The 25,845-nt window shown below is 26.0% G+C and overlaps 1 protein-coding gene across 9 annotated transcripts; it reads right to left on the bottom strand.

Annotated features, from left to right (window-relative positions):
* Positions 1 to 1,045: 1,045 nt before the first annotated feature.
* On the bottom strand, positions 1,046 to 25,318 carry LOC111687226 (protein NDRG3). 9 transcript variants are annotated; one of them, XM_023449650.2, is made up of 8 exons: positions 21,825 to 22,336; positions 14,463 to 14,799; positions 10,062 to 10,145; positions 9,157 to 9,350; positions 8,967 to 9,087; positions 8,045 to 8,609; positions 7,898 to 7,982; positions 1,048 to 3,215 (listed from the first exon to the last, which is right to left on the bottom strand). In XM_023449650.2, exons 2-8 carry the CDS (start codon positions 14,678 to 14,680, stop codon positions 2,752 to 2,754), a joined length of 1,731 nt encoding a protein of 576 aa, XP_023305418.2. In that variant the 5' UTR covers positions 14,681 to 14,799; positions 21,825 to 22,336; the 3' UTR covers positions 1,048 to 2,751. The 9 variants fall into 9 exon arrangements, with proteins under 9 accessions (XP_046811550.1, XP_046811551.1, XP_023305427.2 ...); XM_023449683.2 differs by lacking the exon at positions 1,048 to 3,215 and adding an exon at positions 4,064 to 4,614 and having other exon boundaries at positions 21,825 to 22,331; XM_023449690.2 differs by lacking the exon at positions 1,048 to 3,215 and adding an exon at positions 4,064 to 4,594 and having other exon boundaries at positions 21,825 to 22,331.
* Between the last annotated feature and the right edge of the window lie 527 nt (positions 25,319 to 25,845).

Below are 25,845 nucleotides of genomic sequence, written 5' to 3'. Positions count from 1 at the left end.
TAGAATTTAGGAAAGAGAAACTTTTATCGCGAAAAGTATTGTTCCTAAATTTGGGGTATGTTGCATTTTGGATTCCTTTAAAAAAGTATCGGCCTTCGGATGGCATATAATCCCTAAATTAAATATCGGGGTATTTCGAATACCAGACTTTATGTGATTATGGACATTATGACACGCCGCTGATATGTACATGGACCGACAAAACAATTTACAAAAACTGCCAGCTGTCTGTATGATACACAGAGAGGCAGTAGTGAGTCGTCAAATGCTTTCAAGGCAGATGTTTACGTAAAGCACTTCTACATCTTGTGCCAGGTTATGTATTGTCTGAAATAAGGAGGATACTCACGTTTAATCTGGCGGATAAAATTAATATAAAATTTTATATTGGTGGATATACATTATAATATTGTTCATTAAACTATGTTAACTTAACTTTCAAACACAAGAATTTAAGAATTTTGTATTGTTTACTTACCAATATACAATGCATATGCTCCTTTCCAGCTAAAAATGATTCTTTAAGCCTTTTTCAAATTGTTTTTATTGATCAGAAACTATATAAATGTTAAATTTTTGCTTTGTCATGGGCGATTTGAATGCGCACACATTCTGCATTCTAGTGTTTTGTATTTTATTTTTTCTCATTATTATTTTATTTTAATATTTTTTGTGGATTTTACAAAAGCAAATATATTATTTTGTTTTGTTTTTTTTTTTTTTTTGTTTAATGAGTATCGCAGTTTTAAAAATGTTTATTTAATTGTAAGAAGGGATTTTGAAAAGTTTAAGGTTTCAATTTGTTTTTATTTGCTTTAGTTTCTTTTTTTTTTTTTTTGTTAAAATTACTTGTAATAACTTTGTTTTTTATTTTTTAACATTAAGCTGGTGTAAAGTAACATTTTTTGTTTGTTTAAAAAAACAATTTTGATTTTAGGTTCTAGTTTTGTTTTTTCATGAATTAAGTAATTTTTTTTATTTTTTGCTTTTTTAAAGTTTTAAAAATAAATAAAAATGACTTACAAAAAAATAAATCAATTGTTTTAAATTCCTTAAGTTGTTTGGTTTTGTTGTAATAAATACCGTAACATTTTTTTGATATGCTATACAATGGTTCCTTTTAAAGTTTTATTTTATGTTTTTATATTTAATATTTATTTACTTATTTTATTGTTTGTATTTATGTATTTATCATTTAAAGAGGCACTGTCAAATTATTATTGCTTCAATAAAAAAAAGAAGTAACTAATAAGAAATAATATAATTTGGTGCCTTTTTGGTAATATTTTTAATTTAAGCAGTTTTTCTTCTTATCGTAATGAAAGCTCGCAGTTTTTTATTTGGTTTTCTTTTTATAATTAATAAAATTAATGTTTTTTAAAATGTTTGTGTGTATGCGCAAGTGTGTTTCCATATGTGTTTTCAGGCACAAAGTGAACTAAAAACTTTAACTATTCGTAATAAAATATCAAAATATTTTATGAATGGAAATGCAATTTTTCCAAAATGAGAAATTCAGTTTATAAACGAACGTATTGAAATGTGTAAATTTACAAAAATTTCAAAACATTTTACAATAAATTATTAGTGAATTTTTTTTAGTTAGCTTGTTATACTTTTAACTATAACTTTATCCAAGTTTCGATAGCGGCATTATCTAACATCTATGAAAATACATAATTTTATTATCGTTATTCTAAATTTGGGTTTTAAATTAAAATGGACATTTATAATTATCTACTAATTTTTAATAGATTCTTTAACAATTTGAAAGTGTTTTGCTTTAGATTCTACTTAACTAACTACAAACAACTGTTGTGGGATTATTAAGAATCGATTATTCATATGTATTTATTTCTGTTACAATCACTAATGAATTGAACAAAAAAGATTTGAAATAAAATTCTATTTAGTTACGTTTTATTCTCTAGAATATTTGTCGAAATAAGCGTCGACACTAAATTTTAACTTAATTTTAACTTTTGATAAATAATATTATTTTTTAATAGAACACAGTAGTATTTTATACTGTTTGTTTCTACAAAATTTGCAGATTTGCATCAGGGCTTATTTCGTCAAATATTTTAACAATATGGACGTTTTTTAGATATACAATATTGTATAACTTAAAACTATTCAACTTAAAGCAGAATGTCGATACTTAGTTTTTATATAGATAAGTTTTGTATATTCCAGGAATATAGACAACACCGACATTGGGGGAAATTTTATTGATATTGATTCTTTAAATCAGTTTACAATGAAGAGTATTCTCGAATCAAAAACAAACAAATAATAAGCTCTCATATTATTTGGTTCATGAAAGGAATATTATCTCAGAAACAGTTCAATGTAGGCACACAGTTTGATGTCCCACATTTTCAGTTATTTTTACGACATTCTGCTCTAGAGTTTTTAATATTGTTTATTATTTGTATTTTTTCACTACAAAAAAGCATAAGTAAAATGATTCTCTTTAACAATTTGTTGATAACTAGATTAATTAATAATAAAACTCCTGTGTTACAACTAATTATTTTAGAAAAGCCACACTATCCAATCTATCTATATAAAACCACTATTATAAGTTAAAGATTGATCAATACTTTAGCGTCTTGAAAGAGGAAATGGTAGTAGGAAAGGATGTGGTACACTAGAGTGGCATGAAGGAAAATGGAACTAAAAAAAACTAAACTTATGAAAACATACTCATATTATTATTACGAAATTCTGTTGAATTTCTAAAATGATTTAACAGCTAACTGGTTCCGGCAGTGGGTTTTCAGTAATGCGTATCTTTTTTGACTGTGCTGTTGGGCCACCATTTGTGGATGCAGTTGTGTACAATGTTCCATTGATAGTGTGCTTTTTCAATGAGCATTCCTCCTCCTCTTCAATGTTGTCTAGTATTTCAGAATTGTGTTCATATAAAATATTGGCAGTTTCATTGATTTGCACATTTCCATTATCCAATGTTGATGCGTAGTCCTGCGATTCCGATGATGAGCAATCGTTGTTATTGTTAATGGCTGTTTCGCGACACAGACGAGTATTGGTGCGTATACGTGTGTGTTGTTGTTGTTGTTGCTGCTGATGTTTCAATTTCTCGGCCAAGACCCGTTCCTGTTCCTCTTTAAAGTTGGCAAAAAATATATTCGAATACGATAGGTACTTAGTACCGCAAGGTGATGATGCTGGTGTTGAAAGCGGCGTAGCTATGATGAGAAGCCAAATAGATGTTCATATATTGCAGTTGCAGATAGCATCGACAGAATGGAGCAGAAGAAGAATAAGAATAAGCAGCAACAGCAGCAGCCCATTAGTTTATTAAGGGATAGTAGTAGTAGTATTTGCTTTTGTTATTACGAAACTTGATCTTGATGATGTAGTTTTTTGGTTTAGTTTAGTTTTGTGTTGTGTTTTAATTTAAATTTAGTTTTGAATTTATGTGTTTTAAATATTTATTTGTAATAAAAGTGTAAAGTTTTTGAGTAGTAATATTTGAAAAGTGTTTATTCAATTATAGCTAGTTAATGTTACAACAAAAGATATATGATGTGTATAATGTAAATGATGTATGTATGTATGAATGTATGTATGTATGTATGTATATCTGATGACGTAATTAATAATGGTGCCGTTTTATTTGAATGAATTTATATGCCTTTTGTCTATGTCCATGTCTGGATATATGCGTGTTTGTTGGGATAAATGCGTTTCTGATTTCGTTTTAATTGAATGAGTTGATGTTTAGAGAAATAATAAAGCTTATAAAAGGTGCTGCTTTAATTAACCCAGATTTTTCTTTAGATATAAAATAAAACAGAAAAAAATAAAATACTTTGTTTTTCTTTTTGGATTTTTTTTTTTAATTTTAAACAAAATCTTTTTTATTGTTTTAATTTTTATTATAATTATTATTATTTTTTTTAATTTTTATATAATGTAGTATGTATACAGAGCTAGAAGTTTTTGTTAATATGTATATAAATAATGTAGGCTTCTGACAAAATGCAATTTTGTGTTAACAATTATTAAATAGAAAAATTAAAACAATAATGAATCCTATAAATATCTTAAAGCCGGTGCTTTACAAGACACATACATTGTTTTTTTAATAACTTTTCAAAAACATTTTTCAACAAACACATTAAACTTCTAAAAAAAAACATAATTTAAACAAAAAAATATGTATATTTATAATAAATACGAAATAAAACGACTTTTAGACTTAATTATTAACAAGAAAACATAAATTATACACAAATCATAACAATAATATTTATAAGCCAAAGAAGGAATATCAAACAAAAGAATAACAAACAAAATTAAATTAATAAATCGAAAAGCAAAATGAAAAGAAAAGAAAATATATATTTTTTATAAATTATTTTTAACGGATTTAATGCTTAATCTTATACTTTAACTTATTATTTAATTTAACTGTTAAAACTGTTGGGAAATTTTTCCTCTTGTCTCCTTCTTCATCTTTTCATATTCAATTTTAATTCGGCTTTTCGTTGACTTTTTATTTTATGCTTAGTTCCACATGTGTTGAATTACTCTGGCTTACCGTTGACAATTTGCGTCCCAACTTTTGTAAAGAACCCACAGCTGTATGATACATATATTTATGAATTTTTATTTGTCCCAAAATATAAAAAAAATAAATAAACAAAAAATAAAAACGGTTTTTATAAAATAAAAATAAAACAAAAAATGCAACGTAAAACTAAAACTAAGAAAAAAAAGTAGATTTCAAATTTTAAGCCTCCTAAAGGGGGGGTTTGGGGGAGCAACAAATTTTTTAGTGCACTTCTATGCTATATATATATGTATGTATGTACGTACTATATATCGTTAAAAGACAGTGCGGGAAATTCAGGAAATTACAAAGAATTTTGTATAATTTGGATACAAATTATTTCTCATACATATCTTGTGTGTGAATTGTCAGTTAATTTGGACCTTTTTTGGTTCAAAAAATTAAAAATTTGTAGACATTATACATATTTTAAGGTCCATCATTTTCTTCTAGATTATACAGATTTAATACCAAAAAATGTATGGCAGTTATTACAAATATTCGGAATTTTTAGTCGGAATAGTGACAATTTTATTATATAATATGAATAGTATAAGTTGGAAACAATTACCCTATATGTATATAAAAAACAAGTCCTTGTTTCGGTAACAAATCTAATTGTATTTTATGATAATTTCGTCCCTTGTGTCTACAATTTGAAAATATGAATTTCCGCCAAATGTTATAAAGTTTGTCTTTTCCCCTATAAAAATATTTCAATACAAATCAAGACATGTACCTTCTGAACTAAGCCATTGAAAAGTTCAAATTGATTTGAAACACATAGTTTTTAATTTTTCCAATGTTTTTTTTTTTTTTTTCAAATATGTATTTATGTATTTTAGGAACACAACAATTAGTAATAAGTAAGGTGATGCTAATGGCTTTGTATATATTTAATATTAAATATTTTCTAAACCTATACAAGCAATTTGTTATTGGATTTTAAAATGATTTAATTTAATTGTCTTTTGTTTAAATGTATGTTTTGTTGTTTAATAGCATTTCCACATGTAAAGCTTTATTGAGATTTCTCTATTGAGCCAAGGTTTAAAAAAGGTAAATATTTTGCATTTGGTTGCACACAAAAAGAAAAAAATATTAACAATACATTATATACATACCACAACATTTAGTTTTGAGATTTTGAGAATGTTTTTTTTTTTATTTTGAAAAGAAACAACCAATTGTATTAAAGAAACAATAGTAAAACAAAATTAGTCATAATGTATTTGCATTAATTTAAACCAAGAATAAAGAATTAAAAGTCAAATTAAATTGAAATTAAATGAAATGAGCAAATAATAATAACAATAGACATGTATGATGTAATAAAGTTTGTTTAATGATCAAATTGTATTTTGTTTGCAAGTTAAGGTATAATAATATTGATGATTGTGGTGGTTGCATTTTGTATGTTTATTGAAAATTTCGTTTGATGTATTGAAATTGATTTGAGTTTTTTTTTATTTTTTTTTTTATTTATTTTTTATTAAGAAGAAAAAAAGAAAAGAAAATACATATTTTTGGTCCAAATTACTTGAAACTTGTACTTCGTTGTTTTGTTTTAATGGCATTATGTGTTGTAGAGTATTGTGTAAAGAGTTTAGTGTAAATGTCCTTTCAACAAATGTTATAATATATTAGAGAGTGTATAGTTAAAAATGTTTAAAAAAAGTTAACAAAACAAATCATGCTTTACAACATGCTGACAAAATTATTATTTTTCAATAAACTTTAAACTTTTTAAATGTAATTAAAATTAATGTGCTTGAATTTGTGTCAAACTTAACCAAAAAAAAGTATAAATTGATATAAACAATAGTAATGGAAACAAAAATTAATAAAAAAAATCATATAAACACAAGCATAATAGAAGTAATGAATCAAAGCTAAAATTACAGCAATTTCAATTTAGAAATTCATAATTTTGTGTTTTATTTTGTATTTCAAACAACTTTATTAATTATAAATTTATATTTCATTTTACACTTGATGTTTTTCTTTTAATTTTGAAATAAAAATTTTATAATCCTAACGCTTAAAAGGACCTCTTACACAAATATAAGAGATCAAGTATTATACGAGAATATATGATTTTTTTTTATAAATAACTAAATAAAAATGTAACATAATTATTTTAGGTAACAACTGTATAATTGCCAGTTAATCAAATATTTGTCTTGGACCGTCAAAGACATTAAATTTGGTTTAGCTATTTTTTTTTAATTACGCGAAGCTAATTCAATTTAACATATTAGTATTGATAACATTGCACTGTTTTAATCATAATCGTTTATGAATATTATATAAATATTTGCTTGATTGTTTTCTTTTTGTATATTTAATTTATATGTATGTATATTTATATATATAAAAGAACTACATTGAAAGCTTACAAGCTAAAGCTATATACTATAGAATATTTGTATTGGGAGATTTGGAAAAAAATAATCGTTCGTTTTACTTTTCTTGTATTTTTTATAGATTTGTTACTGTTAGTATTCTATACAACAGAAAAATAAAATAAAATGTACAAAAAACAAGAGAGATTTTTAGTTTTTATTTTATATAAAAAATATACAATATATATGTAAAGTAATTTCTCATTTTATAAAACAAAAGTTGCTTAAAGTTTACTAGGATGTTTTTATGTTTCAATACTAATGTTTTTTTTGTAACATTTTTCGTTTCGAATTATAAAATGGTAACTTTAAAAAAACTCATTGCCGTAAAAGTTTTCACTTAACTACAGATGTCCATATGAGCATATAAAAACAAGTAGTATTCTTCATAATCTCTCTTGGTTTTATATTAAATAATATAAAAATTAAATAATTGAATCAAGTTAATTGGGTTTAAAACTTGTAAACGGATATAAAAAAAAAACAAATCACAAAGTTGTGTTTTATTAAAAGAAAAACAAATAATAGTAAAAAGTACTAGGGGGATTTAAAGATCTAGTGCTTAAATGAAATAAAAATAAACTAAACAAAAATGTAAGAAAAAAAAGTTTTTGAAAGAATGAAAACGATACTGACTAATGAGAAGAATGTTTTGTATATTTTTAATAAAAAATTTTGAGTAAGAATAGTTTACAATTTTGTATAAAAATGATTTAATTTTAAAATATTGCTTGTACGAACGATTTGTTTTGCGATTTTCTTTTTTTTTGTGAATAAAGTATTTATTTATATATGTAAATATATAATTTTGTTTTGTATAAATTTGTGGTTGTGTACGATATTTAATCGATTTACTAGAGGAATAAAAAGGACTAAAATGTCATCTAACATCTTGTCTAACACTTACCGTAGCCTTCGCCTTGTAAGAAAAGCCTAAAGGCTTCGGCCAACTTAGCTGGTTGTTCCTCTAAAACCATGGCGCAATCCGAAATCTTTAAGAAAAGAGCATTGGCATTTAAATGCGAGAGATTTAAAATAGTTGTGGATAACTAACCTTCATCCATGTAGAGTTGGTTGGATCCAAACGGCCATTGAATGTTACCGTGTCGTCAACATGAGGTGATAAAGCACCAGTTATATTCATAATGGGCATTTTTAAGGTTGCAGCAGATGGTTCAGTTCCAGGTGTACCGGGTGGTGTACGTGAGATATTAAGATCGTTGCGATGAATGTAAGAATTTATGAACATGGCCAAATTGGTGGGATTAATACCACGTTCAAAATGCTGTTTGTACATTTGTACTAAATCGTGATTACGTTCCTCGGGATTACGTCCGAAATGATGCCACATCAAGTAGTCAATTACACCTTGAGTCATACCTTTAGTACGTAAATAACGGGCATTAAAACTTTGGTAGCCCCATTCAATCCATCCCGATTGGGTAGAAACACAATTAATAAGACACATGGCTCCTACTTTATCGGGATGAGCTAATGCAAAGCGTGCCAAAATATTTGCTCCAGCCCCAATGCCAAAGCCAATAACAGACTTGAGACCAAAATGGGATAAAACAAATTGTAATTGACTGGCCAGCTCTTCCATTGTTGGATAAATGTAACTGTAAATTAGTAATTAATTATATATTTAGTATATTATTTATTGTATGTCTCTGGTTTATTACTTAAAGTAATTTACTTTTTGTTGTAATTTAATAATTTAAATCTTTTTATAATTGTCTGTTTTAGCAACTTAATATTTAGATCGATGACAATACAAAAGAGCCATAAGCCTAATACAATATTTAAAATATTCAGAATAGAAAATCCTTTTAAAAATTTAAACAAATATTTCAGAAAAATTATATTTTAAAACAATTCTATTGGAAAGTTTTTCGAGTTCTTTGATACCTTTATATTCAATATAAAGATATACAATAGTTCTTTCGTTTTATTTTTATAAATAATACTGAACTTACTCTTCTGGTAAAGTAGGTGCGCCTTCCTCTTGTCCCGGTGCTGTGACATGATAAACGCAGAAATTTTCTAATAAACCTCGCATCAAAGGATAATTGAAAAATCCAGCAAAACTGGTTGCATCTTAAAAGAGAACATTAAAATAATAAATTTATTTTGAGAAAATGTATATAAATATTAAAATTAGCTTACAGTTCAATCCCAAATCATGATAAGTTAAAATGGCTGGTTTCGTTGTATCACCTTGTATAGCCACTAAAACATCACCTTTATCCGTTGGTATGCGTCTTTGGTCGCAAGCATCAATAATTGAGCCACGAGCATGAGGGAATTGCAATTGCACAGAGCGCAGCTCAATATCGTCCATGGGATCAACTGGCATGGTTCTATATAGACATACAAGTGTTAGCATAAAAAATACACAAAATAAAATTCGATTAAAATTTTATGAAAATATTTTTATAAAATAAGTTTTACATCTGAGTTGTATCTAGTAAAAAAAAAGAAAAACTTGAAGTTCTTGCTTTGGTTTGTTTTTTTCTTAACTTAAGGTTTGTTTGGGTCATACAATGTTGTAGTTGGGTGACTGAAAAGTATTGTTGGAAGTTGGTATGAATACATAGTTCTATAAAGGAATATTTGACTAATTGCAATCATGATTTTTTTATGAATTTCTACTTCTAAGGAGAATGTTTTTTCATAAAAAAATAAACAAATGCATAACAACATTTTATACGAAAAAAAAAGAAAAAATATATATTCTAACAACTCATATCAATTAAAAATAATTTGTTAAGCTAAATACTTGTTATTTCATTTGAAAATAAAAAACATCAGTTTTTATTATTTTAGTAGGTCTTTCATAACAAACTATGTATGTATAAAAACTGCAAGCTTTTTTTAATTGTTTCTTTAAATTTTTAGTAAAAATAATTGAAAAAAACAAAATGTTTTATAAAAAAAACAATAAATAATAAAAGCAAAATGCATTAAGGTAAATAAAGGGATTGTTGAGATTCTTACATAAAAGGATAATACACTTTATTATTATTGCTTATTTTTTATTATTTTTTTTTTATTTGGTTTAAAAATCTTACCCCAGTAGACGAGCCTCCTCGGCAGTGTGTGTAGGTGCAGATGGCATCTTGTTGTGGAGAGTCTTACCCGTTTTATCCCGGTCTCTGAAATAAATGTCATGAGCATGCAAGCACAAAAGAGAAAAAACTGATCAAAGAGTACGTAAAAATACGATAACGTACACTTAAAATAGTTTTTTTTTTTAATTTTAGGACAAGAACTAATATGATAGATTTGATTTTTTATCTTTGAAAATAGAATCGAAGCTTTAATACTAGATCCGAAATACGTATTACAATATTATCATTTTCTAACTAGGAATTGTTATACAACCATTTTCAAGGTGCACTAAGCAACAATTATTTTTAATCAATTTTTCACACAAAAATGTTCACTCTTAGCTATTTTTCAAACTCTTATGTAATCAATTAGTATTATTCCAACTTCGATTTGATTTTCTCTAAAAATCTTAAAAATCCCTTAATTTATTGAATAACAAAAATATATAAAAACAAAATATTAAAGAAAAGAATATAATAAAATTTATTAATTAAAGAGGGCGTTAAATAATGTTTAAAAAAAATACATTTTACACTAATTTCACACACATGCACATTTAAATATTTACTAAATTACTTACGTCTAAGCAACAGCAACAACAATAACAACCAAACACTTTAGCTTTGTGAACGAAACGGTTTTATAAATTTATTCTTTAAAAATAAATAATCGAACAAATTTCCAATAGAAAAAAAGACAACTTTACAAAACCAAATTATCCTGTTTCTTCTAATACTCTACACTAATGAACAGCAAAACAGAATGAATGACAAAAAATTAAAAATGGACGAGACACACAAAGGATACTTTGCTACATATTTGTTTTCGCGTGTATGTAAATTTTTATTCGTAAGTACATACGAGTATATAAACGAACTATCGAATGAGTCAACCGCAGCGACGCCAGCCTACAGCGAGGCTGACGATGACTACAAAAATAAAAACTAATAACAAATTGAACTTTTTACAACTTTTTTTGTTTTTTTTTTAGTCCCAAACCGTTGGGACGTGTATTTAGATTAACCGTTAAAATACTAACAAAATATCCTTTTTTCCTTATTTAATATTTGTAGTTTCGTAAAAGTAAGTCTGTTTGCTACACATGAAGGCGCCACTAATTCGCCACCAGAAATTCAAGCCTATTCAATCACTAAATAAATATACAACATTTAAACGAACATACATACATACTATGAAAATAACTATCAAATCTAGCACTGGAGTATGAAGAATAATAAAAGAAAAATTATATAAAAAAAATAACAATGTTTTGCACAAGCTCCATGGTAACCTTTAAACCAACAATTATGACGTATTCATTCTATTCTAACTTTTTAGTATTCGGTGGTTTGCTTCGTCAACTTTTCTCCCCATTACTCTTTCTTTATTTGATGTTTTTCGAAATCAAAAGAGAGCAAGAAGAATGAATATAAGTAACGGCCGTTGTAAATACGAGCAGTTTTTGTATTTTACGAATTAAAAAAGTACATACGAGTAGTTCACCAGGTTGTACAAACATTTACTGCTCTATTTACATGACTGCAGAGTTACAAATACATAATAAATTAAATTAAATAATCCTCATGTAAAATACAAAAAATAAAATTGTGTTGATTTCCAAACATAAGAAAAAGATTCACTATATGCAGATCTACATATGTACATACATATGTATGTAGTATATAGTAAATGTTTTTATGTACTATTTATAATATGTATGTTGCATGTGTTGCAGTGTCATCGACTTTTGGCATAAAAACGAAAACATCTTCTTTATCCTTTAAAAATATAAAAAATGCAATTTAAAATTTTAGTCTATTGTTTAAATACGTCATTACATCACTATTTAACATTGAAAAATACGTTCTTTTGCAATATTTTTGCTTAATATTCAAAAGGAAATTTTATTAGTAGTTAAACTTTTGTTTTTTTCTTTTTCTTTATTATTCTGTAAAGAATGACATAATTTTTTGTATTGTGTTTTTTTTTCGTTTTTGTTACAACAACCATAATTTAAGCCGAATCGAAAATCAATATATTGTGGTAAATATATTTTTTTAAACTACATACACACCACCACTTTGGCTTAATTTTCCTTTCAATTTCGAGCAACAATCAACAAAATTATTGTTTAAATAATGTTGAATATAAAATTTGCCTTGTAATAAATGTGAGAAATCATGTTCCCCCTTCCTTTGATTTGGTTGTGACAAACGTTTAATGAATAGGAATTGATTTTTTTTGTTTAATATTAGTGACCACTTGGAATCTTCATTCTTATGGTTATTATGGTTTTATGAAGACGTTCATTTTATCTTTCTTTTGTTTATGACACAATCTAATGCATTAAAGATTACTTGTCTGTCCACTTACTGACACTAAAGTTAAGATCGCATTCAATTATTTAAAATATTTTTATTTTGTTCTTTTTTAATAGATATGTAGCTTAATAGACAAAACACGAGTTTAGTATTGTGGAAGTGATAAATTAAGTTTTTTAACACATTTAATTAACATTCATGTGTGAGAAGCGCAAAAAGCAAAATAAAGTCCGTCAAAGCTATTTTTACATTAAAATTACAATTTTAAACAGAATTTGTTAAAATGTAGGATTTAATTTGTACGCTACATGTGGTCAATATCAAAAATAATAATTAATATAAAAACAATGCCACTGTTCAGTTTAAATCGTTAGTGGTTTGATTATTTTTACACAAAATATATGTATGTATATATAGTATATAACCTAATTAAGATTATAACCTATTAATATTAAGAGAAATTGAGTAAGACAACAGAATTTTAAAGTTTTTGATTTCAAATTGGGTTAAATTTTCACGCACTTTCGACTTAATGGCCTACGCATTAATCTATCAATCTGCAGATTATGTATTGAATCGTCATCTAAATACTTGGTACATTTTGAAAAACAGTAATTACTTTGTAATTGTATTATTATATAAATAGAAAGGAAAAAAAATAACTAGAACAACTTGACGTAATTACTGTATGAACTTATTTGCATTTTGACGATATTAATGTATTCTATTCCAACAATGAAAAATAAATTAAGTATATAATATACATAAATATGTAATGTAAATTGTGTTTTTTTTTTCGTTTGATTTATATTTTCTTGGGGTCATTTTCTTATCGATTTACTTAAGGTGGCATTAGCCAAAAAAAGTTCATAATTTATTTAAATATTCTGGTAATTTGAGTTATCAAAATAAAAATTAAAATAAAAAGTAAGTGTATGCCAAGTATGCATTCAAATGGAGTGAATCTAATATTAATTTTGAATTATGAATTAGATCTTACTTATGCAAAACCAATATTATTTTTCAATGCATTTTTTAATATTCCAGAATGACGCATGACAATTACATACGTATTTAATTAAACTGTTTACATGACAAGAGAATAACTATTTACACCTGGTTTTGTCATGTAAAATAAACAGGTTTTCAATGTTTGTATCTTTACTGACCAAATTCTGGCTTCATTAATTGTTTGCTGCTGTTGTTTTTTTTTTTTTTTTGTCTTTAGCAAAAGTTCAACTTACTTTAACCAGTTGATTCCCGATTATACTTGATATTATAATTGAAAAGATTATTATAATGTATTTAAATGTGCATATATTAAGTAGAAAAGAAAAAATATAAGAAATTCTATTAATGAAATAATTTATACTTTGGCAAAATGGAAATTGCTATCAAGACATGATTAAAGCAGTGAAATATTTTTGTAGAAACGAAAAATATTTGAAAATTAATTTCTTTTTCTTTAATTAAAATATTTGAATTTCAATGAATTTCAAAGAGTTTAAAACATGTCAATATTTGCCTTATGATTCAAACCAGAAAAAAATTTATGGAAAAATGTAAAAAAGAACAAGTTAGTAATTATTTAATCCATGGGAAGCATAGCATATGGTTTATAAAAAAAATTAGTAATTTTTCTTTAGTTAAGAAAGAGTAATGTGCAGGTTAAAAATTTCAACATTACTTACTTTAATTTTAAACAAAAATATATAAGAATAATTTAAAATCAATAAAGAATAATTGAGCAACAACATTTTTTTGTAGCGATAAATTTGTAGGTTTGGCTTTTTTCAAAAATGATAACAATAAAATAATGATAAAAAAATACTTGCCTATGAACAGATTGACTACTTGCAACACTCTTTTTTTTGTTCAAAAACAAAAGCAAAAAAGAAAAAAGCTTGTTTCGTAAAAGAAACAACAAAGTGTTCGGAAACACTATGCAACTACGTAGTAATACTTATGTAGTTTACAGGAATGAAAAGTAGAAAGAGAGAATGGTAGTGACAGAGAGAAACAAAAAACAAATAAGCTTACCTTGAACCAATTATAACAGGTTGACGACCACTATTATTGAGCAAATCATCTGAGTCTTGACCATTATTTGTGCCCACAACTTGACCAATGGCCCGTTTAACGGACTCAAAGACTGAAACGGGTCCTGTGGGCTCTGTTGTGGACTGATAAATCGATTGGCCATTGTTATTTGCACCACTACCCTCTAGGGAGATATAACCACCTTCTGCCTGTGGCATGATTTTCCAATTTTATTTCTATTTGTATTTATTTGTCTTTTGTTTATATAATTTCTGTTTAGTTTTTATTTAACTGTGTCACTGATGTAGGAGTTCACAGTTGTATGTGAGAAATAATACTGAAATGTTTGGAATTATTAGTGGAATAAGGTGAATTAAGTTGAGAGGTTGGTTAATTGTGTCCATACAACCACATATTTTTTATTTGTATTTTCGTATTTTTATTTTTGTTGTTGCCCATGGCAGTCAAACGTCAGAGGGTAGTAGTGGATAGTGTGAGCACAAGAATTGGTTGGTGGTTGATTTATTACATTTATTGGTACGTTGTAGTGTGGTTTGTATTTATGGTTTAAGTTGGTTTATTTTTCGAGTTTTATTCGTTCCAATTCATGATGATTTTATGTATATATTAACAAAATATTACATTCACATTTACATTTATAGAGTAATGTTTTTTATTTAATTTGTTTAGCAGGCATAATAATAAAATAAGTGTAGAGATGTTAATTTAATTTCATTTTATTTTATTTCATTTTTTGGTAGTTGGTTGTTTGCAGACCAAGGCATGGCAGTTGATTAAGTTTATTTATTTATTTATTTAATGCGGTAGATGGAGGTGGTGCAATTCATTTATAATTAAAAATACAAAGAGTGTATTTTATTTTTGTTGATACAATACAACAAAAATTACAGCAAAATAAACAGACGCAGTTAAACAGTTTGTATAAAAACGTTTTCAAAATGCAAAATATATTTAATTGGTGTTGCAGCGCATTCAAAATTTGTTTAAAAAATTTAACAACACAAATTTTACATAAAATAAAAGAAAAAATAATTTTATATAAATATAATTATATAAGAAACTACTTAAAAAACAATAAAGACAAATATTAGTAGTTTATAGTGATTAAAAGGATTGATTGTTAGACTACGAACAGATATCAATACATGTGTTTAGGGCAAATTAGACGTCATTGAAGAAATATGTATAAGAAATCGCTGTTATTCATTATAAACATGATTATTGTGTTCGTACTATGAATAAGTACATCGAAATAGAAAAATGTTATTTACAAATTTAAATTTATCTTATCAAATTTGCTTTTAAAACTTTATCGCGTTAAAAACAAAACTATGTGTAGATGTTTGTGAGAAGTGCAGGAGAAAATGAGCGGCATGTGTGTTGAATAAAACAATTTATTATCTATTTAAAAAAGACCTATAACATATTATTCTTTCAATCTTTAAATCCATAGAAAAGATCATATTTGTTAATTAAATTTTTAAAATTGGAAAATATTTCTATTTAAAAACTTAATTTAAAAAAACATCGTAATAATCATCATAAGGGAAAAAGTATATAAAAATATATATAATTTATATACATTTTCATAAGTTAAAAAGTAATATTTTATTTGATCATTCTATATGCAAAATAATAACTACAATCTATTTACTTAGTATACTTGTGAAATGATAAAACAACAACGCCTTTTCTTAAATCGAACAACAAAAAACGATTAACAAGCACTCAGCTTAGCAAGTGTTTGCTGCGCAGTAATAGTCATTAAAAAAAAAACATCTTCTACTATTATCTCAGAAATTATTATCAGTCAGTATTTCATGAGGCCATTATTGCAAGACAGTAAGAAAAACTAAAGTCAATTGAACTGGAATATAAATAATAATGAACTTTAAGTGTAAAAATGCCATTTATATTATTATTTTCTTTAATGTAAAATAAAGCTTCAAGTAGTGCAAGAACAATGACGGACGACGGCCTACATTCATACTTTTATACCCTACGCCACTATAGTGGACATGATACTATACGTTTGTGATGATGTTTTTAATAACTAAAAATATCGGTCATACCTTAAGGTATATCAATCGGCTCAGAAAAACTTTCTGAATGGATTAAGCTATATTCATCTATCTCCATGTAAACCTTGCCGGCACGCTACAAGTCGCAATTTTCAAGATAATTTTATAAAATGTGGATCATACTTCATACTTGGAAGCCTTTTGAAAATGGCTAAAATCGATCCATTATTTTGCTTAGGACCCTATAACAATATAATCACTGGTGTAGGGTAACATATGTGCGGACATGCCCGACTATACATTTTTATTTGTTTTACGCTTAAGTTTTTTACTTTTAAGATATTCTCGTATATATTTGTTGTTGTTCTTTTTTTAATATTCTACTGGCGATTATTTTCTTTCAAGAGTTTTTTTCGGCCACCTCATGCCTCTTTCTCACTTATTATCTCATCTGCTACACTTGTCGTTCTCATCAAGTATTGTGCATAACGTCAGACTTATACACAAAATATAAATGACTGACTGGTTGTAAGTTTAGTTTACTTTACTTTCTATATATGTTTGTAATTACCCAGCAGATCGGAGTGTCTGCGAACAGTAAGATACACTTTACACAAATTACCTTTTTTCTCTCGATTAAAGTGATAATTTTGTTTGTCTCTGTCAAAATTCAATTAGACATTTGAGATATTTACTATTTAAAAAAGAATATAATTGACTGCTAATAAAACTGCTGGGTAACTTTGTAATTGTATCTGTGGTGTGTGAGCGAGTGTAAGTAACAGTTTAATCTCTGATGATCTACTTTTATGCATTTAATATTTTGTTGACATGCAACCACTTTGTTTACTTTTTGTGTTTTTATTTTCATTTTATAGTTGTTGTAGGTTGATTATAAAACCAAATACAAACAACAAAACGATATAAAATATAAAAATAATAACAAGAAAGAAAATAAAAAAATATAACTCTTGGTAAACAACGACTTTAAAGGCCACTGCATATTATATGGAGTATATGCAATAAAATAATTTTAAATAATCAAAATACTGAGTGAGAATAAAAACTATTAAAGTCAATTTCCTAATATTTGGTAATACTCAGTCTAAAAAATGTTTGTATGAGCTATAATCTTTTTGCAATATGTAAAATTGGAAACCAATATAAAATTTTATTTCTAAGACACAATAACGTACAGTGAAAGAAAAAAGTCTTTTCAAAAACTTAATTCATTCATTAATAATAAATAATTAATTCGCAAAAATTGTTTGTTGGGATACAGTAACGTAGATATGCGTGTTATACCTTTAACATAATAAAAAAATTTTTTTGCGTTTAAAAGTTTTTACTTATATGCGAAAATTATATACTTTTATTTACTTCAATTTTAATTGTTTAGTTTAAAAATATGCGAAGTCTACATTTATTAAATGAGATTTTGTACAAAACAAAAGTAAAAATAAAACTTTCACACAAAGATTTGGTGTCATATGATATAATTTTTAAAAATTATAGACGCCAAAATATCATCTCAAAATTGCCATATCTGACTGATACAAATGTATCAGATAATTAAAAAAAAAACAACTTTTTTAAAAATAAATTCTTAATTGACTTACAAAGGGATCATGAACCCATAATGATTTTAAGCTAACTGTGACAACCCTACCTTAACTGACTTAAAGAAGAATATATAATTAGGTATTATTAAGCTGTATTAAAAAAGGACTTAGCAAGCTTACACTTTAAGCAAACGAATACAATATTTATTATACATACATACTATGTACACATACATACATATATGCATTAATATGATTTTAATATTTCTTGATTCTCACATGACTCATAGTGTTTATTCAATCCCAATTTTTGTTAATTGCGTTGTTATTGATTTTTTCTCTTATTAAAAAAACAATAAAAACGACGCAATTTTAAGAGTTTTTATGAAATCAACAAATTTTAAATTACTGGTATTATAAATGACAAGAAAACTGCAATTAGCCGGGCTAAATGAATTAATAAATTTACTTATAGAAATAACAATAACATTCTTTTTCGAAAATGTTCTAATAATTTGTTTACCAACTGATTAAGATTATTAATCAAAATTATTCATAAAGCACGATTCAAGTACATATAAACGTTTTCTAAACGAATGAATAACAAACTAAATTTTTTATGTTTGCAATTTCACAGTGACATTAACTGAAAAATACAAAAATGTATATTATTGTTATGCAAAGATTTACGACCAAATGCTTTTGCACACCCAGCTGCTATTTTTTCCTCTAAAACGATTCCATGTTGTACCAAGTACCAAGTACGTTTTATTACACAATTTCCAAAGTAACATTGTAAAGTAATACATGTACTTATTTCATTAACTAACTATATCTATATACTAAAATTAACATTAAATTTTATCCAATATTATTAGATCAGTAAATTAATTTATCAATTTGAATATTATATTAATTTTCTTAATTTTTTAATAGAAATGGTGTAACGTTTCACATAAACATTTTACTAACAAAAAAGAGTTAAGGTACACTTTTTATTTGCATTTCATATGTTTTTCTGCTAGAAAAGAAGAGCTAGGTAATGCCTTAACAAAGACAATAACTGTTAACATTGAAAGAGAAAAAGAACCATTCATAAAGTTGAAAGGTGAGTGGTGTGTTAAGATTAAACTAAACCAAACCAAACTAAACCTTCTAAAAGTTTTAGAAGAAAAAAACAATAAAAAATGTAAACTTTATTCTTTTATATACTTTATCGTAAATGAACAGAGACCAACCAACATTTGGTTTAAGAATATGACCAAAAGAGATTTAATATTTTATCAATTGTTTACTTTCTTTGAAAAAAAAACTATTATAAAGTTAAATACAAATATTGTTTGTGTTATCAACATTAAAAACATGTATTGATTTATGTACATATATAAAAATAAATTTTTAATATTGCAAATAGAAATCATATTAAGTCATAAGTTTGTATATGCATATATAGATTTTTTCAAAGAACATGCTAGTGGTCACGTTTACTTCATTAACAAAATATATACAAATGTACATATGTATATAGAAAATACATAATTTTGGGAAAATATTTTTAATGTTATATTGAAAAATTGCAAGAATAATGAATGTTATTTTTATATAATATAATAAAGTTTTTTTCTTAACACTGGTTTAATATTTAGTTGTTATTTAAAAAAAAATATTTCGATTTTTTACTTCTGCTATTAGAACTATAAATATATAGGAAAGAAATAGTCATTATCAATCACGCAAACATGTCATAACTGTGCTCTAAGTAATAAACTAGTATGTACATACCTACAGTTGTGGTTATATAATTAATACTAATTTCAATTACACAGGTCAACGAAATTATTGTTAAAAAATTTAAATCCAATCTGACTCAATAACTTGTAGTTTTAGGTGCTTCAAACGATTCTGATTATGTAGTAAAATTTATTGAATGTTTTGTTCATATATTATGGGAATTTTATATAAATTATAAAAATAGATTTACGTTTAAGAGTTAATTTCGATTTTGTCGATATCATTGCTTATGGGAAATATTATTCGAATTTACTAAAATTTTATATATATGTTTTCTAATATCTGACAAAATCCATGAGATATATTGACTTATTTTTTACTATTTTATTCTGTAAAGGTAAGACTAAATGCAATACATTATTTTTTAATTATTAAAATTCTAAATAAAAATAGTAAATACTTAAAGTGTTTTAATACTTTGTATTGTAATCTGAAAATACATTTATAAATTATCCATCAATAACATGAAGATTCTGTAAAAATTTTAAAATTTAATTAACAAAATTTTTAAAGTTTGAACTTTGAATGCATAAAAAAATTAACAGCTTTCCTGACAAAAAACATTATTTTCTAAAAAACTTTGACGATTGAAACAATATGCGAAATAATTTATATTTATTCATTGGCAATTTTTTTGTTAGTTGTTGGTTTCTTTTTCGATTTGACTCATTTATTACGTCATACACACACAATACTAGAGTGGCAGACGAACACTGTTTGAATCAGCTCGGAGGAAATCGCAAAAAAACATTCACAACAATTTACTATAACAGCAAATATACACTTTAAAAGAAAATTATAATTTTTGTTCAAATCAATACGGAGGTTACAAAGTAAAAATAGAAAATAAATTTGGAGGCACGTCGCTTTTTTGTAAATAAAGAAAAAAATATAAATTCTACACATTTATAGGCAGAACGCCAATATACATATTTTTATAGTATAAAAAAGGAAGTTTGAATCAAATGAGACTGAACAAAATACAAAAATCATAAAAAAAAACACACATGCCGTTAAGCGGAATTGAAATGACAGTAGAGGTATGAATGTATGTATATAATAGTAATAATAATATAAATTTGGAAGGAAGTAGTACGTAATTAAGAAACAAAGACAACAAACTAACAATTGACTAAGCAAAAATTATTGTTCATTTGCATTACAAACATTTCAAAAATAATTGAAATAAACATTATTATGTTTTTGTGTTCATTTATTTTTAATAAGAGTTATACTTATTTCGTATGTAGCTTAAAAAATAATAAATAACAGTGACACAGAAAAAGAATCAATGTCTATAACAAACTCCATTTAAAAAGATGTGGGATGAAAATTAAGTAGTATATACAGTAGTGATATAACTTTTACGAAGAACTTTTATAGTTTTATACGAAGATGAAAAAAATGAAAAGTACACAAATGTAAATATCTACATATACATAGATAATACATTTGATTTATTTAAGTTTCAATGACCATCATATGTGGACCAATTTTGGTTATGCCCTAATGTACATGCAAACAGTTTTAGTACTAAATGACACTGGATGGTAATGACGACTGTTGTTTGTGGGGGTGTGCAAATGTCAGACTGGGATGGTTTTTTTATGTGTACAAAAATGTGTAAGATACGATGCAAGTGGTGTAAGAAGTATAAGCAAAAAATATACAGATAAAAAATAAAGATTGTGGATGTCCATTAAGGCACCAAACAAATTGTGTTAAAGATCAAAGAGACAATAAAATAGGGTGAGGTATAAAGAAGGTGAATTATGAATGTGATGCTCCTATCTAGTTACATATTTTAAAAGTTAAATAAATGATTGTGTTAATAATGGAAGTTATTTAGATTGCTTGTTGATTTTTTACGTGTACAATATTATAAAACACATTAAATTATTTTTTTTTTAATGTAACGCCCTAGTATGAGGGTACAATTACAATGTAAATAAAACATCTGTATTTACCTGGCTATTTGTTTTCTTTTTAATAAATAGTGTAATATATAAAAATCTATCGGTATATAGATTTTTTGCTGTTGTTAGCTTTAGAAAATTTATCAGAGGTCGTTGTGTGGTTGGTGCTTCTATTTTCAACACCGACTTTTCTACAGAGAATTTGTTTCAAGGTTCTTTTCGCAAAAATAAAATACAACTTTCCACAAATTTTTCTAAATAGTCTGTTTTATATCTTATTTTCAGTACAATATTTTTATGAACAAAATTATGTATTTTTCACTTTTTTATTTTCGTTGAAAAATCAATATTTGTTTTGGTTGTTCCTCACTTCATTTTTAACAAAAGCACGTAATTCTTGCAACTTCTTCCACGTATTGTGATATTTAAAGATTGTTTAAGCTTTTTTTCGTTGTTAAATTTTATTTAGTTACTAGTTTTCTTGTTTAATTAATAAAAAATTCACAAAAGAAATTTCTTTATTTGCTTCTTTCTTTTTTTCCCTATTTTAGGCAACGCCAAAAACAAACCGTATACTTCTATGTCAAATTGAAAACTAATTGGAATTTTTGTAAAAAATTTCCTTCAAATCCGTAAAAAAAATCCAATAAAAATTTCTGACAGCTGACAAGAGACCTGCGCCGATCGACGAGCCGCCGATAAATTTAAAAAACCGCCGCCGCCGAAATAATGTTCAGCTTCAGTCAGCTTAAATGCAGCCACAGTTTTATGTGTGTAAAATAATGAAAACACTAAAAATATGTTAAATTCAATATTTTTTAATGGTTCCCAAAATATTTCTAGTCTATTGATAGTTGTTCGTGAGCTGGACGGCTAACAAAAAAGTTATGAAGCCAAGTCTAGTGGTGCGCAAAATTGTACATACATTTTATTTTTATTATTGAAAAACTTTAAACAAGTTTAAATATTTTGGAATATGACAATCATGAGCATTCAGTTATTTATGATAAATACATCATTGGTCGCGTCTTTTAAGCCTTTTCAACGATAATCCATATTTGACATTTTGTTTCAAAACAAAGCTACCGAACGGTCATCGCTAGACATAAAATATTTTTGGAATCATTATAAAACAAAGCAAGGTAAATTTGGAGAAGGGTAACAAAAGACGTTTTGCTTTCCATATATAGTGAGTCGGTCTAATGTATATATGTATTTATTTTTATTAATCATATTTTTAAAACTCATGTAATAAAATATGAAGTTTTTGTTTGTATTTATTTTTGACTTTCAAAAATAAAACAATGTTTTTTTACGCTTTACATGTAAATATACATCATGAAAACTTTTGTATTTAGAGAATTTTATATAAAATAAATAACAAACATCGGCTAACAGCCGACATAAGCCGCCGCCGAAGCTTTTCTCAATAAGCCGCCGCCGTCGACAAATTTGCTCGGCGCAGGTCTCTGCAGCTAACAGCCGATGTTGCAATATTGTGTATCAAAAATACAAGCCTGTGCACACAGCTGCAATAATTACCATAAAGTCAATAAATCGACTTTCGAATAATCGGTCAATAATTCGACTATCTTCTATGAAAAAGTGGACTTTTTAAATAAAAGACGAAAAGTCGTAAAAAGTCTTTAATTGTCGAAAAGTCGGAAAAAGTCGAAAACTAGAAAAATAGTCGAAATTTTTAAAAAAGTGGAAAAAATTCAAAAACTAAAATAAATGAAAAAAATCGAACAAGTCGACTATTTATAAAATACTGAATGTCTAAAAGCGACTTTTAACTAAATGCAAAAAGTCGAAAAGTCGACTTTTCGTTTCAACTATAAAACCCTAATTAATATTTTTTATTTGTAATAAAAAATGTCACCAGATGGCATCACTATCCAGTAGTTGTGCAAAAAACTGCTTTAGCAGTAGTGTGTCGGTAATAAAGTTAACATAATATAAACTGTATTACCTGCATTACACGAATTAGATTAGTATTCCAATAAATTTAAATTTGTTTACGTTTATGCTTTAATTAATAAATTTTAAAACAAATAGGCGGGCCGTATACCTATATGATACTGTACACCGTTTCAATTATTATTATTTTTTTATAAAAAAAACATTTAAGCTGAATTTCACCTTTATTCCGATGTATTTATGCAATTTATTAATGTAAAACTGAGGCTTTAAATTTAGAGGATTTTATTTTTAAAAAAAGTTATGATAAATTTCATCACGATACAAATGATTGCAAGTCAATAATAAACGTTTAAGGCATTTTAAAGGAAATATTGAATCGGTGCTGTGTGCAATTGGGGGCCGATCATTACAAATATCGGTAATGTTAGTTATGGATTTAATGAACTTTCTAAAGAGATACTAGCATATTTGTCGTAGTTAAAAACACAAAATCGGAAAGTCCGGTTGTATGGGGATATGTGTCTATAATATATGTATATACTAAAAAGTAGACCATACTAAATACTAGACAATATATAATAGAATAGACTTTATAATACTCTAGACTTAAGACTAGATTATAGATTATACTACACTATAGACTATACAGTAAACTAGACTAGAAACTTGACTATCGATCAGACTATAACTAGATTGGATAAAAATAATCAAAAGTTATAAGTTCGAAAAAATACGGAAAACGAAGTGGGAGTGCCATTATCTATAATGTTTTGCGTGTGTATAAGTGTTTCAAACTAAAACTGCTCCTATGAAAGACGATTCAAAACTAAAAATCGTTTATAACTTCGTAAATACTGCGTTTTTAAAGAAAAAAGCTTTATCGTGTTCACATAAAAAATGTAAAATTGCTTATAATTTTGTAAATACTGTTTTTTTATGAAAATAAGCTTTATGTGATCATAAAAATAAGCTTTAACAAAAATTAGATTTTTGCACTGACTTCAAAAAAAATTCACCTTTGAAGAAAATAAGCTTTATCGGTAAGCACTTTAAAATTTGTCAAAAATCAATTAAAAGTGTGTCAAACTGAAATCTGGTAGTTTTTGCACATATTTTGTTTAAATCTATATTATCTATTCATATATGTATATAACCTAAATTAAGGCTTAATTTTTAGTACTTTGTATTTTTCTATAGGTATGTTTATTTAAAATTACTTCAAGATTTTCTCTTCACCTAGACACAAAATGACGTTAGTTTTAACAAAATCAATATACCTCCAAGCATTTTCGATGGTAGGTATAAAAATTATTTCATCCATTGAATTTTTAAATTTAATTATATTTACATACCCTCCTCCTCCATCTGGCAGATATCCAGGATTTTCAAATCCATTACTAGCATTCAATGGTGTTATAACGGCAGAAAATGTTGAAAATGGTGTTGTTGTCTGTTCAGCTCCAAGATTTGCTTGTTGTTCATTAAAAATAAGTTCGTTCGTTACACGAGCCAAATCCAACGTCATTTTTTCACGTTTATCAATGATTTCGGACATCATTTTCACGTTTGTTTTTGTATGTTATTAAAAATTCTTATATTAAATACTTCTTGATCATTTATTTATATATTTATTATTAAGTTTTTATTTTGTGCTAAATATAACGCAATCAATAAATATTTATATGTAATTTTAATTTTTTTCTGCTGTATAGTAAACTGGGGATTTTTTAATTGTTTTTCAAACTATTACAATAATGACCAGAATAACGTTTAATTTCTTAATGGTTTTTCGATGTGAACTCGTCTAAAATCACGTCGCGAATGATTTGAAAACTTTATTACTAAAAACAAAACCTATGTGAATACGGCTAACGATTATTTTAAACCACAATTCTACAAAATGCACAGCATTCAGTAGATTTAAGTTATTATTGAATACCGTGCAAAAAGTAAAAATAAACAAATAAAATAAAATAAAATGAGGCTCATAATAAAAACGTTTTATTTCTCTGTCTGTCTTTAAACAATTAAATTAAATAAAACACTTTCAATTAAACAAAAATCACCAAAACATTAGACAAATCCAACCATTACATTGTCTGTAACTGATGATGTGTAACGGGCGATGATCATCAGTAACATGTATTTG

The sequence above is a fragment of the Lucilia cuprina genome, chromosome 6 (assembly GCF_022045245.1).
Source record: "Lucilia cuprina isolate Lc7/37 chromosome 6, ASM2204524v1, whole genome shotgun sequence".
NCBI classification, from domain to species: domain Eukaryota; kingdom Metazoa; phylum Arthropoda; class Insecta; order Diptera; family Calliphoridae; genus Lucilia; species Lucilia cuprina.
This window is presented reverse-complemented; position numbering and strand designations above follow the sequence as displayed.

What these genes read in the sequence shown, in the direction of transcription:
- LOC111687226 (XM_023449650.2), bottom strand. Translation starts at nt 14,680, where the DNA reads ATGCCACAGGCAGAAGGTGGTTATATCTCCCTAGAGGGTAGTGGTGCA. An exon ending in CCTGTTATAATTGGTTCAAG is followed by an intron (nt 10,146 to 14,462) that starts GTAAGCTTATTT and finishes CATTTATTTCAG; the next exon opens with AGACCGGGATAAAACGGGTA. An exon ending in GCACCTACTTTACCAGAAGA is followed by an intron (nt 8,610 to 8,966) that starts GTAAGTTCAGTA and finishes ACTAATTTACAG; the next exon opens with TTACATTTATCCAACAATGG.